Source organism: Sturnus vulgaris, chromosome 29, assembly GCF_052056855.1.
Source record: "Sturnus vulgaris isolate bStuVul1 chromosome 29, bStuVul1.hap1, whole genome shotgun sequence".
Taxonomy (NCBI): Eukaryota; Metazoa; Chordata; class Aves; order Passeriformes; family Sturnidae; genus Sturnus; species Sturnus vulgaris.
In genome coordinates this window covers 1,853,022-1,866,462 of record NC_142271.1, presented here as the reverse complement: position 1 = coordinate 1,866,462, position 13,441 = coordinate 1,853,022, and the positions used below count along the sequence as shown (strand labels likewise).

The 13,441-nt window shown below is 59.8% G+C and overlaps 1 protein-coding gene and 1 long non-coding RNA gene across 5 annotated transcripts; one reads left to right on the top strand and one right to left on the bottom strand.

Moving 5' to 3' along the window:
- Positions 1-3,337: 3,337 nt before the first annotated feature.
- CSF1 (colony stimulating factor 1) lies at positions 3,338-11,257 on the bottom strand. Of its 4 annotated transcripts, none has more exons than XM_014872827.2 (9): positions 11,167-11,257; positions 9,874-10,002; positions 8,077-8,139; positions 7,614-7,793; positions 7,194-7,371; positions 5,541-6,358; positions 5,250-5,305; positions 5,109-5,161; positions 3,338-4,800 (listed from the first exon to the last, which is right to left on the bottom strand). In XM_014872827.2, exons 1-8 carry the CDS (start codon positions 11,185-11,187, stop codon positions 5,110-5,112), a joined length of 1,497 nt encoding a protein of 498 aa, XP_014728313.2. In that variant the 5' UTR covers positions 11,188-11,257; the 3' UTR covers positions 3,338-4,800; position 5,109. The 4 variants fall into 4 exon arrangements, with proteins under 4 accessions (XP_014728313.2, XP_088036427.1, XP_088036425.1 ...); XM_088180301.1 differs by having other exon boundaries at positions 5,541-5,668; XM_088180300.1 differs by lacking the exons at positions 3,338-4,800; positions 5,109-5,161; positions 5,250-5,305; positions 11,167-11,257 and adding an exon at positions 10,097-10,391 and having other exon boundaries at positions 6,244-6,358; positions 6,584-7,371.
- Positions 10,704-13,066, top strand: LOC148220922 (uncharacterized). Its single transcript, XR_015808743.1, has 2 exons — positions 10,704-10,820; positions 12,689-13,066. It is a non-coding gene; the product is annotated as an uncharacterized LOC148220922 (long non-coding RNA).
- The last annotated feature ends 375 nt before the right edge of the window (positions 13,067-13,441 follow it).

Sequence of the window (13,441 nt, the reverse complement as noted above, 5' to 3'; positions counted from 1 at the left end):
TGTTAAATACATTATATAGATTTAATATGTAAATTGCATGTATTTTTATATAATTTTTCTTTAAAAATACAGAAACTACATAAGTTACATAAATTAAATAAATTAACTGATTGATTAATTGGGAAATAAAAGCTGAAACTAAAGAACGAGGATTTTCAGGGTGAAAAAAAATTTGTTTCTGTTCAGAGGGAAGAAGTAAAGCAGGAGAACAAACACGATTAATCAGGAAAATAGTTTAAATAAAACACGGGTACAAGTAAATCAGTGAAAAAATAAAACATTAAGAAAGTGGAGAAATCACGGAGAAAATCAAAGGAGGCGGGACGGCAGCAGGGCCGGGGCGGGGGCAACCCCACGGAGGGCAGGGCAGGGGGGCGAGTGCCCTCCGTACCCACCGGAGACGGGTGCCCAAACCCGGCTGTGCCCGGCTCTGTATGGGAGTCCAGCCGCAGACGGGGGTGTGTGTGCCCGGCCCTGGGGGTGTGCCCGGCCCTGGGGGTGTGCCCGGTCCCAGGTGTATTGGTGTCCAGCTCTGGGTGTGTGCCTGACCCACTTGGGTGTGTGTCTGCTCCCAGGTGTGTGTGTGTCCAGTCGTAGGTGTGTGTCCGGTCCCAGGTGTGTGAGTGTCTGGTCCCGGGAGTGTGGGTTTCCCGTCCCGGGAGTGTGTCTGGTCCCAGGTGTGCGTCCGATCCCAGGTATGTGTGTGTCCGGTCCCAGGAGTGTGGGTGTCCAGCTCTGAGTGTGTGTCTGACCCACTTGGGTGTGTGTCCGGTCCCAGGAGTGTGTCCGGTCCCAGGAGTGTGAGTGTCTGGTCCCAGGAGTGTGGGTGTCCGGTCCCAGGAGTGTGGGTGTCTGGTCCCAGGTATTTGACCCCGCTGGGTGCCAGCTCCGGGGCGCCGGGCAGGCTCAGCCGTGCTGGAGCCGCAGTCCCGGCTCAGCGCCAGCCCGGGGTCAGGGCAGTGCCCTCCCGGCCCTCGTTACCCATTAACGAGCCGAGCGGAGCCACCGGCTCCCCGGAGCCACCCGCCCGCATCCCCAGCCCAGCGTGGGGGTGCTGAGCACTTTTTTGGGGTGAGCCTGGCTAGGGCTTCCTCCCCCACTCTTCCTCCCCACCCTCCTGCAGTGGGGTGTGCAGGCTCCTGCATTGCAGGGAGGGTCACAACCAACCTGTCCCCAGGGCCACGGACCGTGGTCCCCGGCTCCACAGAGTCCCTACATGGGCTCTAGGGATCATTCCAGGACAGGCAGAGAGGCGGGGCTCTGATCCCGGGCTACCCCGACCCCATCCCCAAACGCCCCACAGGCAACTGGGAGGGGTCTGAGTCCTGTTCCGCCTTCCCTTTGCCGGGGGCGTTCCCTTAAAAACAAACTGGGACAACATCGGCATGTGGGTTAAAACCCCAGGGAAAAATGCAGATAACGGTTTGTAACCAAAATCACTTTGTCTGCCCACAAAACGGCCTCTGGCCACCTAAATCCTGCAGCAGTTCCTTGGCCAAAACCCTGTCCTGGCCCCGCCGTGCCCCAGGAACCGCGGCCCCGGGGCCTTTCCGCTGCTTCTGCCCTGTCAGCAGCTCTGCGGTGCCCGCGGCTGCACTGGGGAGGCTTCCCAGGATGGGTAGAGCTCTCTGGGGGCTCTTGGGAGGGGTCTCAAGACATCTGGGGGGGTCTCCGAGTGCTTGGGAGGTTTTGGGACAACAGGATGAGCCTGAGATGTCCCAGACCTGTCAATGCCACAAGCACCAGGGATGTGGGGACCCCCAGGACCCCGGGGTGGGCACTGATGACCATAGTGTGTCACTCCATGCCAGCCCGTGCTTCAGGTGGCGGGAGCCTCTTGCTGATGCTTTCCCCTTCCACCATCCATCCTTTTCCCCAAATCCCCTGTTCTCATCCCATCAAAGCAGCTTTTTGCAGTACAAACTCCCATTTGGGACCCCAGGAGGGACACCCGGGCACCACCACCCTCCGTGCCCCCCTCAGTCTCGAGGTAGGGGGTTCTTTTCTACCCTCCCCTACACGTGCTGAGGGTCAGGGATGTAGCTCCGTGTCCTTCCCACCTGTGGGATTCCTGAGTGGGGGGCTGAGAGCAGGTTTTGCCCCGCCTCAAATTGCAGAGGCTGGGGGCTGCCCGGGGCAGGGAATCACATCCCTGCTCCCACACGGAGCCACTAACAGGGGAAAAGGCCACCAGCTGAGAACATGAGGAGCAGAGGGACCTTCCTGGCCCGGACCCTAGGGCAGGGAGACAGAGTTCAGCTTTTTTCCTGCATTTTCCAGGGGCTTTTACAGTGCACAGAGCAGCCAGAAAAAGTCAGGGATGAGGGACAGTGGGGTGTGAATACAGAGGGGGTGGGTACTGGTGCTCCTCACAACTCCCCAGCAGCCCGGGATGCTCTCACCTCTGCCCCCCAGCTCTGCCACAATTTCAAGCTGCCATCATTCAGCTCCAGCCACCCCCTCCTGTGGAGCTGCCTGGAGCATCCTGGAGCAGGGCAGGGACTCTCTGCCCTCAGCACCCCCAAACCTGGGCATGGTGCCCGCCCCTAAGAGCAGCCTCCGGCCTCAAATACCCCCAAAATCTGACCATAATGATGGTGGCATGGATCCAGCAGGATATATATAGGTCCCACTTCCCTGGGAAGGGGATGTGGACCTGGGAAACCCCCGGCTGCTGCTGGGGAGAGGAAGGGCTGGGCTGAGTCAGCTCCCCTCGAGGAATCCTGTTTGTCAGCAAACAAGGCAGCAGCTCAGCCCTGGCACTCGCAAAAAGCTCCCAGATCCCCTCCTGCCCTTGTCACCCCCTTGGATGAGCAATGGGGGGTGTTCACCCTGCACACCCCAGCGACTGGTGGGGACCCAGGATGGTGTGGGACCCCCCTGGTACCCCCCTGGAGATGCTGATCTGTGCAGGGGGGGCGGGTGTGGGGCTCCCCTGCTCCTGGAAAGCAGGAAGAAGAGCAAGGGGAGCAGCGGGGGGGAAGGAAATGCCTCTTCCAGTGCTGTCACTCTAATCAAAGTGCTCCAGGAAACTTTGCCTCAAGTGTGTTTGCTTTAAACAGCTGCTTCCCAACCGTTCACACGGATTTTGGGGGCTCTCAGCATCAGAGCCAGTGCCTGGAGTTCTCAGCGATGCCAGCAGGAACTGGGGGCAGGAAGGGCAGATGCATCCCTCTGCCCTCATTCCAGTACCCTGAAACCACGTGCATCCACAGGGAAGCAGGTCAGGGTAACACTGCCAGGAGCCAGCCCCCAGTCACCTCCTCAGGGACCCCAGGGCTGGGACAGGGGAGTCACACGCTCCAGTCCCCCCTTGCATCCCAGATTTACACCAAGCTACACCTCTCTGTTTATTAATAATATTAAATATACAAGTTGATTTCCATTATTTTCTTTAAATAGATTTTTAAATGCCTTTGTATAAAATATTTCAGGATTTCATTGTATAAAAAAAAAACCCACCCCAAAACCAACAAAAAACTCCAACTCAACAACAATAAACAAAGAAGGCAAAATAAATCCAACATGGGTAAAGGCAAGTTTTCTCCCCCAGGAGCAGCTCCTCCACAGTGTAAACTAGTGACTTACACCACCAGGAGTTTGGCCCCAGACTTCCTGCTGCATCAGGGCTTTCATCCTGATTTACACCAGTCCCTGGCACAGGAACCCCCTCCTTCTGCCAGTCATAAATACACACACACACATATATATATATATATATATATATATATATATATATATAAACCTCAAATTAATAGTAATGCTTTCTTTAAAAACAGTTGAGTTTGTCCATATTTTCATCCTTCATATAAAAATAATACTTGAAACTCCCAGAGCAGCGTGGGCCACGCTTCATCCGGGGCTGGAGGGAGCCACTGGAGTTTGGGGGCATCTCCAGGGCTGGTGCGTCCCAAACCAGGCTCTTCTCAAAGCCCACGAGTGGGGCTGTGCCAAGAAGACCTGGGGTGCCCAGCTGGGGCAGTTCCAGCTCTTACACCCACGTGGATCCCGTCCTTCCCAGCCCCATTCCCTTCTCCAAAGCGCAGTCACCAAAGAAATGGAATCCCAGCGAGGCCAGCTCGCAGCGAGGACCCTGCGAGGGGCACACGGCCCCCCCGGAACACTTGTGCAGGATAAAGACTTTCATCCACTCTATTAAAAAAAAAAAATAAGCCCTAACAACAGGAGGATGGGGAGGGACTGGGACGGTGCCAAGGGTCACCCCAAACCCAGCCCCATGCAGGGACATGGGCACAGGTGGGCTTTAAATATTCACAGTGTGAGGGTTTGAGTTGCAAGTCAGGGCTGGGTGTCTCAGGACTGGCCCCCCGGAATTCAGGATGCTCCAGTTGAAGTCTCAGGAAAGGCAGGGTGAAGGGGGCGATGGGTGCTGCTCCAAACCCAGTCTGCTGGGGTGGGAGAAGAGCCAGAGAATCTGGGGAGCCGATCCCCTCCATCTTCATCCAGCGCCAGCTGTATCCAAGTGAGATCCATCATCCCACATCCAGCATCTCCATCGTCCTGCTCAGCACTGCAGCATCACATCAGCCACTGCTGCTGTCCCAGCAAAGCCTGCAGTCATGGTCCCTTCACTTCCCGGTGCCTGGGGGTCCCACTCAGGGCACATCCCCCCATCCTTTTGTCCCTGCCAGGGAGTTTTTTGCCGTCTCTGGCCACCGGCACGGGGCAAGGGAAGAGGGAGTGTCAGCATCACGGTGGGATCACGGCAAGGCTGGCACGTGCCAACCCTCCTTCCATGCGGATCCATCCCCCGAGCAGCTTCACATCCTGCCTGGGGCCCTGGGAAAAGGAGGAGAGAGATGAGCAGGAGCTGAGGCTCTGCCAGGGAGGGCAGCGTGGGGAGAAACACATGAAAACCACAGGAAAAAATACTATGTATATTAAGAAAGTGCCAGTAATGGATTAACGAGCTGCGAAACCACATGCTGGCAGCGCCGGGGCGCAGACCTGCTTCTGTCCATGTCTTTCCTCCTAGAATTTCCCTGCCCATGGCCAAGGTCAGCACCAATGGGGACAGTTCAAGGACACAATATTGTCCTCACAGCTTGGACCGGAGCCCTTCAAGGTCCCACCCAGCCCCTGATCACCTCAGAGATCCTGAGTCTCCAGCTCTGAACATTCCCTTGCTCCCTGCAGCGCCCTGTGGCAGAAAGATGGGGGCTTTAGAGCAGGGTCACCCAGAGTGGGGGTCCCCAAAGTCTCCCCATGCAGGATGCTGTCACACCCACCTCCTCTCTGGCTCCTCGGGGTCACAGCCTCCATCTTCCAGCGGCCGCTCCAGGACCTGTGTGGAGGGAGGGAAATGGGGAGATGAGCCTTGGGGAAGGGGAGGAGGCTGCAGCAGCAGGGTGCCAGATCTCCCAAATAACATCCTCTCATCACACTCAGCACCACCAATTGTCCCCCAGCCTCAAAATTATGGGGAAAATGGGGCGCAACCCACACTGGCCAAGAGACAGGTGAGGAAACTGAGGCAGGAGAGAATCTTGATGCTCAGGGAGATGTGGCGAAGCTCTTACCCTAGATTTATACTTGTAGAAGAGCAGCCCTCCCGTGGCCAGCAGGACGGCCACCACACTGGCCACCGTAATGTAGATGAGGGGCTCCTGGCGGCCCTCCCTGGCAGGCGGCTCCTTCCTGCGCTGCTCTGCGCCCAGAACAAAGCCAGAGTCAAAGCTCGGCCCGGCCCCGCCGCCGTCCTCGGGGCCCCGCAGCCTGCTCAGACCCCAGCCCCACGCCCTGGCCCCGTCCCTGGGGCTGCCCGGGGCTCGCAGCTCCGGGGCCATCCTGGAGAAGCGCAGCTGTGTCACGGGCTCGGACGCTGCCGCGGGACGGATCCTGGCTCTGCCACCCGTGGAGCCAGCGCCGGGCGATGCTGTCGGAGGGGTGGTCCTGAGCCCGCCGAGCTGATCCGGGAGGACGGAGCCTCCCCACTGCTGGCCTGCATCCTGTGGCAGGTGACCGGTGCCCCACTCCACCAGCTCTCCATCCCCACGGAGGACGGGGATGTCACCCAGTGCCAGGCTCATCGTCCCGGCCGGATCTTGGAGGGCTTCGGCACTGCTGGCTGGAGCTGTCTGCTTCATCCCCGGGGCCAACACCAGCGCTGTGTCATCTACCATGGCACCCAGGACCTCCTCGGTCCCTGAGCCCCCGTCCGTGCTACTGGGGGGCTGAGATGGGGCCTCTAAGTCAGCGAGGGTGGTATGGAGGAGGCTGGAAGGGACCTGGGTGCTAGCGGGTGCCGTGTCCCTGCCAGTGGCAGCAGAGAGGGAGGGCTGGGTGGCAGAAGGGAGGGCAGGGGATAGGCAATTGCAGTCAGGATCTGTCCCCACACCTGAAAGAAGGAGAGAGAAGAGACAGCCGTGGGGTCACCAGCCTCCAAGAGGGGCACAGCCAGCAGATCTGAGGTCAGGGGCACTGTCCCCATCCCTCCCCGCAGCCCCAGGCAAGCGGGTCAAACAGTGCCTCAAAAAATGGGAGAGCAAGGGAGAGGCAGGGAACAGGCAGGAGCAGGCAGGGCAGCAGGAGAGTGACAAGCAGGAGGTGGGATGAAGCAAACCCGAGTCACCGGGTCCCCTGAGCTGACGGCAGTGGGTTATTCACAACTTGCAGGAGCCAGAGAGCCACGTTTAAAGTCCCCCACGGCACAAGGACATGGCACAGCTGTGACATGAGGACGAGAGCGAGACATCTCCTCCATGCGAACACAGCACGGGCGCTCGCGGAAGCGCAGACGACAACACAGGGCTCTTCCGCCCCGGCAGCAACGCTCTCCCTGAAGGCTTGGCCAGGGGAAACTGAGGCACGAGGCAGCTGAAGTGACACAGCCAAGGTCATGCAGCGTGTTGGTGGCACAGCAGTCCCTCCATCTCTCCGTGTTATGCTCCACCCGGCATTGAGACAGAGCCGAGCCTGATGCTTGGTTCCCCTCAGCATCTCTCCCTTGCCTTGCTTCCAGCAGGATTTAACCCAAATCCCACCTTCAAAATGGCAGCCAGTCCCTTCTCCCTTGACACTGATGCAGAGCTCGCTGACACAGGGGAAGGGACCAAGGTGGACACATGCCACACCCACAGACACATGACTCTTAAGGTGCTCCATGCAGGCGACCCCAAGCCCCCCAGACTGGCACAGATTTACTGGGTGGAGGCCAAGCCTTGGCATCTCACCTGGTGAGGATCCAGCCTTCCTGGGTCCCGGGCAGGCCCTGCGGTAGACGTGGCTGCAATCCTTCTCAAAAGTCTCCTGGTTCTGCAGCAGACGCTTGATGTCCTGGAAGAAATCCTTCACCAACACCAGCATCTCGTAGGGGGAGGTGGTGAACTCCTTGAAGCACATCTGTGAGAGCTGGAGGAAGCACCAGACTCAGCATCAGCTTCATGACTGACCCAGTGTCACCACCTCAAACAGCACAGTGCTCCCAAGGCAGGATTTGCTGGCTCCTCGTGGCTCCAAGTCCATGTACCCCCTCACCTCTGCTCTACTCCACAACCCTGCCCACACACCCACCCCAGGATGCTCTGGACCTCCCATTTCACCCCAGGATGAGGACCCAGGCCCAAACCCCCACGAGGCTGGGGACACTGTACCATTCTCTCCTCATCATCCTCCTCCCTGATGCAGGGGTCCACGCTCTCATCGATGTGGTTGTACATCCTGCGCACCGTCTGCATCTTCCGCGCGTTGGACGAGTTCTCCTTGAACTCCGTTCGCTCCAGGATCTTGCCCATCAGGGGAAAGGCAGCTTTCACATAGCAGATGGAGTCATTCTGCAAGGATACAGACCCACCCGAAAGTGACAGCGGTTACTGGATGGGCATCCCACTCTGCCTGGGGTAAACTGAAGCACAGAGGCACAAAATTCCTTTCTACAATCCCACAGGATGCCCAAACTGGGACTTGGAAGCCACCTGGCCAAGCAGGATGGGTCCCTCCTGGGCAGTCTCCTGCAAAGGGAGACAAGAGGGGAGATTGGGGAGTGGGGGACCTCCCACCATGCACCAGCCAGCCCTGCTTCCTGTGTCCCACTGTCCCCTGCAAGACACCACTCACCAACTGCTTCTTGTCAATGAACTTGAAGGAGACCCTGCCCGGGTGCTGCATCTGGGTGTCAGCCTGGAAGGACAAAGCAGGATGTCACCCCACATCCCCAGGGACAGCGCTGGGGCTGAGCAGCCCCAGATATGCCATGCTCTGGGCACAAAGGGGTGCCTGAGACCCCCAAATCCACAGGAGGATTTTGTTCCCATTCCTGCTTCATCCCATCCCATCCTCCTCCTCCTCACACAGGCACGTCCTTAAGGTCGATGCAGTGGCAGGGGTGAACTCAGGATTCCTGCTCCCATCAGGATGTTGTACTCCCCGAATCACAGACCTGCTCCTGTCTTTTCCTGCCTGCTCCCACCCCGCCTCTCTTCCTCCCCCTCCTCCTCCTCCTCTTCCTGCCAGCGCCACAGCAGAGCCCGGCCCTGCTTAATTCTCCTCGAGTCTCCCCCACACCACTCTCTACTCTAAATCCAGGCTGCAAAAGAGCATCCTGCCGTGCAGGAGGTGGCTGTGACACCAGGGTCACACATTCTCCGCGATCACACAGAGCCGGGGTCCCACACAGTGCTACCGGCCGCCCACGCCACGACCCTTTCCAATGGGACTAAAAACCCACCCTAACCAAACGCTCTCCCTCCGGGCTGGCATCCCAGGCTGGGAGGGCGAGGACTGGCAGAATTGCCGGCCGGCAATTCTCCTGCTAGCCTGGGACGCCGTCCCGGAAACAATTGCTCCATTATCCTGCAGGCGCTGGAGCGAAGGCCAGCTCCTCCATCGGCGAGGAGAGGGCTACAGTCCCCAGCAGGAAAACCACATCTTCCATTCAAACCTGCTCCATCCCCTTTCTCCCACAAACGCGGACCCAATTTTAATCCCTGGGCGGAGAGCAAAGTCTCCGGGGATGTGGTGTGCAGAGAGGGCTCGGGCAGAGGAAGCCGAGCTCGCCCAGCGCGGCTCCTGGCCCCGCAGCTCGGTGGTTAAAGAGGAAGAGGTGAAGCGAGCCCGGACACGGCGGTTACAGAGCTCGGAGCGAGGCTCGGGACTCGGAGGCGCCGTTCCCGTCCCTCGCCCGCACACCCCTCTTGCTGCAGGCAGAATTTAATCTGCGACAACCCTGCAAATCCCTGCGTGCCCCCGATTCTCGCTTCTCCCCTGAACATCCGCGTGATTCCCCGCTCGGAGGTGAGCCAAGGGCCACGGAGAGAGAGATACTGCCCCGGCAGCTGTATCCGCTGGGGCCAGGGGTGGCCGTGCTGCGGGGCCACTGCCAGCACCCAGAGCTGCCCACGGGCCACATGGGATGACGGCCCCATCGCCCAGCCCCGTCTCTATCGCCCAGCCGGGCCCCCCTCGCTGCCTGCCACCCACCCACAGCCCCGTTGCCAGCCCAGCTTCCAGGCAAGCAGCTGGACTCAGGAATGCAGCCGGATTCCTCCGCTTAACCCCTGCGCAGCCGCCCAGAAATCACCGCAGCCCGCAGCGCCGGCCCCTCCACTGCTTCCCCAGCGCCCCTGCACCCATCCAGCCTCACTCCTGTCCCCTCCCCGGCCTCGCTCCTGCTTCTGTTTGCTCTCGTCCCTCCTGTCGCCACTTTTCCATGGCCATCCTTGATAAAGGCACAACATCTGTCACCGCCAGTGCTCACTTGTCCCTTGTGCCCGTGGATGCTCAGCTCCTGGATACCATCACTTCACTAGGGGTGCTGAAAGTGACCCCATTTCCTTACTTCAGCACTAAACAAAAGCTGATTTGTGCCTGTCTGGCCCCAAATGAGCCCCCATCCCACCGCATAGCCCCACTCACCAGCTCCTCCAGTTCGGCCAGGTGCCTCTCTGTGATGATCTGCTGGCAGTAGCTGTTCTGCTCTGTCTCATGGATGCGGAGCAGGAGGAAGAGGAGGGAGGACAGCAGGGAGCAGCGGAGCAGGCACACCTGAGCACGACACGGGAAACATTTGAAGCGGGGATAAACCCACACACTCACACCAAGCCCCCTGCCCCTCTCCACCACCCGCCAGCGTGACCACCTCTGTGGTAGCCGGGGCTTGGCTACGGTCCAGCAGGATAATCCCACTGTGGTCCTCCAACCCCGTGCCTATCCCCATCCTGCTATTTTTAGGAACACCAGGTCAGCAGGGAATTTCCCAAGGCCGGTGACACAAGGCTGGATGTGGCTCTTGGCCACCTTCACATTCCCGATCCAGCCCCTCTCCCCTCTCCCACACCATTTCTCTGTCTCTCCTGCAAATCTCCTGCTCCGCCCTGGCTCTCCAGAGCCCATCTGACACACTGACCCACCCATCCCCAAAAATCCTCTTCCCACCCTCCAGACCCCCCCAGCTGCACCCGCCGGGTTCTTTCCATGCAGCAGCTCTGGCCTCATCCCAAATTTCCCTCCCAATCCCCCTGCAAAGAAGCGGGGAGGCCCCGATCCGTGGCGGGACCCCGGTGAGAAACGGGGCTTGTCCCAGAGCCAAGACTTCCGAGGTGGGGGCGGAGAGGACCCTCGGGTCCTCGGGTGTATCCCCATCTCCGGGGGCACCGGCAGGGAGAGGGTGCCAGGGTGATGGGTGGGGGGGAATTTCCCTTGGATGATGTCCAGGAATCCTCCCCTCTTGTGAAACTCCAAGATGCCGCCCGGGCCACCGCCGAGATGTGGCCACGGCTGAACGGAGCCTCGCCCCGCCGGGAACGGGCTGGGGACGGGGCTGGGGCCGGGGATCGGAACGGGGCTGGAGCCTCATCGCGCAGGTCCGGGAATGGAGCCGGGGCTGCAGCATCCCCCCGCCAGGGACGGGGCCGGGGCCGGGGCCGGGGCTGGGGACCGGCCGGGGCTGAAGCCGGGGCCTCCCCACGCAGTGTCCGGGAATCGGGACGGGGCTGGAGCCGCGGCTTCACCCCCCGGGTCGGGGGCTGGTACCGCCAACCGAGGCGGGGCTGGAGCATCCCCAGCCGGGAGCCCCCGAGGAGGGGACCCACCACGAGGGCACGGGGACAAACCGGGGCTGCCGCTCCCGCGGGGAGCCCTCACAGGTGGCAGCGGGCGGCGGGTTGGGGGGGTCTCCGCGGCCGTGGGTAGCGGGAGGGGCCGCCGTACCTTGGCTCCGAGGCGGGGCATGGGGGCTGCCGTGGGACCAGGGCCGGGCGGAGCGGGCGAGACGGCAGCAGCGGCGGGGCCGAGCGGGGCCGGGCTGAGCCGCCGCCGCTGCCGCGCTCCCCTTTATAGCGCCGCGACAGCATGTGGTTTATGAGAAAGCGCTGGCGGGCGGCCAGGCCCCGCGGGGCCCGGGCCGGGCCGGCACCGGGAGGGCACCGGGCGGCACCGGCGGGTCCCATGTGCACCTCTCGGCTCCGATCGGAACCGCTCGGGTCAGGCTGGAACCGCTCGGGTCCGATCGGAACCGCTCGGGTCGGGCTGGAATCGCTCAGGTCGGGCTGGAACCGCTCGGGTCCGATCGGAACCGCTCGGGTCCGGCTGGAACCGCTCGGGTCCGATCGGAACCGCTCGGGTCCGATCGGATTGGCTCGGCTTTACTGGCCTCGGATCAGCTGAGCACCACTCGGCCCGGGGCACTGTGTGTGTGAGCCCCCATCATCACACACACACAAGCGTGTGTGCTCACATCTGGGCACACAAACACACACACACAAACACACACACACATCTGCACAGATGTGCACACGCCAAGGACAGACACCACCTGCATGTCCATGGTCGCCCTGGCACTGGTAGCCATGGGCACACACACAGCCCAGAGCATGGCACACGTGTGTGCGTGCATGCTCTCTTCTGGGCACACATACACACAGAGCTGTGCACACCAGGGACCCCTCGGAACGTGCACGTGTGCACACACCCCCTGTATGTGTATGGTCACTCCTGGGCACTTGTATCCATGTGAACACACACACAGCCTCCCTGGATGTGCATGGACACCCCCCAGAACACGTCCATGTGTGTGCACACACGCACACAGAGCTCCGGGCCTTGCACATGTGTGTGTTTGCTCATCCCTGGGCACACACACACGTACACACACATGGATGCACATATGATGGACACCCATCAGAACGTGCAGGGATGGATGCATCAGCAAGGGTGTGCATGGACAGATCCATGAGCATTGATCAGTTCACGTGTGCAGGAACAGATCCATCTGCACGGATGGATCCACGTGTTCAAAAGCAGATGCATTTGTGGGAATGTGCATGGGCAGATGTCTGCATACATGTGAATGACAGATCTGCACAGACATGGACAAATCCCTGTGCATGGATAGATCCACATGAACATAGACAGATCCGAGTGCATGGATGGGTCTACATATGCATGGACAGATCCGAGTGCATGGATGGGTCCACATATGCGTGGACAGATCCATGTTTGCATGGGCAGATGCATGTGTACATGGATGGGTCCATTTGTGCACAGATGGATCCACATGGGCACAAGCAGATCCATTTGCACAGGTGTGCAGAAGGGATCTGTGAGTGCACAGATAGATCCATGCACAGGGATCTGTGAGGGGCTGGATCCAGGGCCAGCAGAGCGATGCAACAAGCCCTGCAACAATTCCCAGCTTTGGGATTTTCCTCTTCACTGTCCGTTTGTTTTCCAGGCGACTGGAAGTGATTAGAGGCCACGAGGTGATCCATGGCAGTGCCAAGCACTCGGCACTCTGAAGGAAAACAGAAAGCAAACTGCTCCACAAAGACATTGGGATGTGGCTGCAACACGGGATAGTGACAATGGGGCCACGTGTGGGTGACAGCCACCACATCCGAGCTTCGAGTGACCAGCAGAATCTTCTCCCCAGGGCCGGAAATGCTGCTGGGGTTGCAGAAGATGCTGAGGGGTTATCTTGGAGGTGAGAGCTGATCCCAGTAGTGGAGGTCTGGGATCAGTGACCTGGCGGAGGAGCTGGGGAAGAGCTGGGAACCAGCTGAAGTTTGGGACAGCAGTGACAGCCCCAAGATATATCAGATTTGCACCGGTGCATGGGTGTCACACGTTTTGTCACCCTCAGTGTCCCTTAGCAACAGCAGCAGATAAACATCTGAGGGTGCTGAGGGTGACGAACTCGGGAGGCAGGGCTCTGGGTTAGAAATCAGCCATCCTCCCAAAATAACCCCTTTCTCCCCAAAGAGATGAGACATTATCCACATTTTTCATCACAAGCTATTCTGGGAGCCTCACAGCCCCCAGGGTGGGAGAACACCAGGGTGGACACCAAGGGACACGGCGGGTGACGCCACCACCGGGGGTGACTCACGGGGACCCCGTGGCAGCGCGTGAGGCCCTTTCACACCGGCTGAGACCATGGGCTGCTCGTCTCCCGCACACTCATTCGCCTCTGCTTTAAAGGGACCGG

Bases quoted from the DNA above. Each gene is read 5' to 3' on its own strand.
- CSF1 (XM_014872827.2), bottom strand. From the start codon at position 11,187: ATGCCCCGCCTCGGAGCCAAG. The intron at 8,140-9,873 runs GTGAGTGGGGCT...TTGTCCTTCCAG, and splicing joins TGGCCGAACTGGAGGAGCTG to GCTGACACCCAGATGCAGCA. The intron at 7,372-7,613 runs GTACAGTGTCCC...TGCTTCCTCCAG, and splicing joins AGGATGATGAGGAGAGAATG to CTCTCACAGATGTGCTTCAA.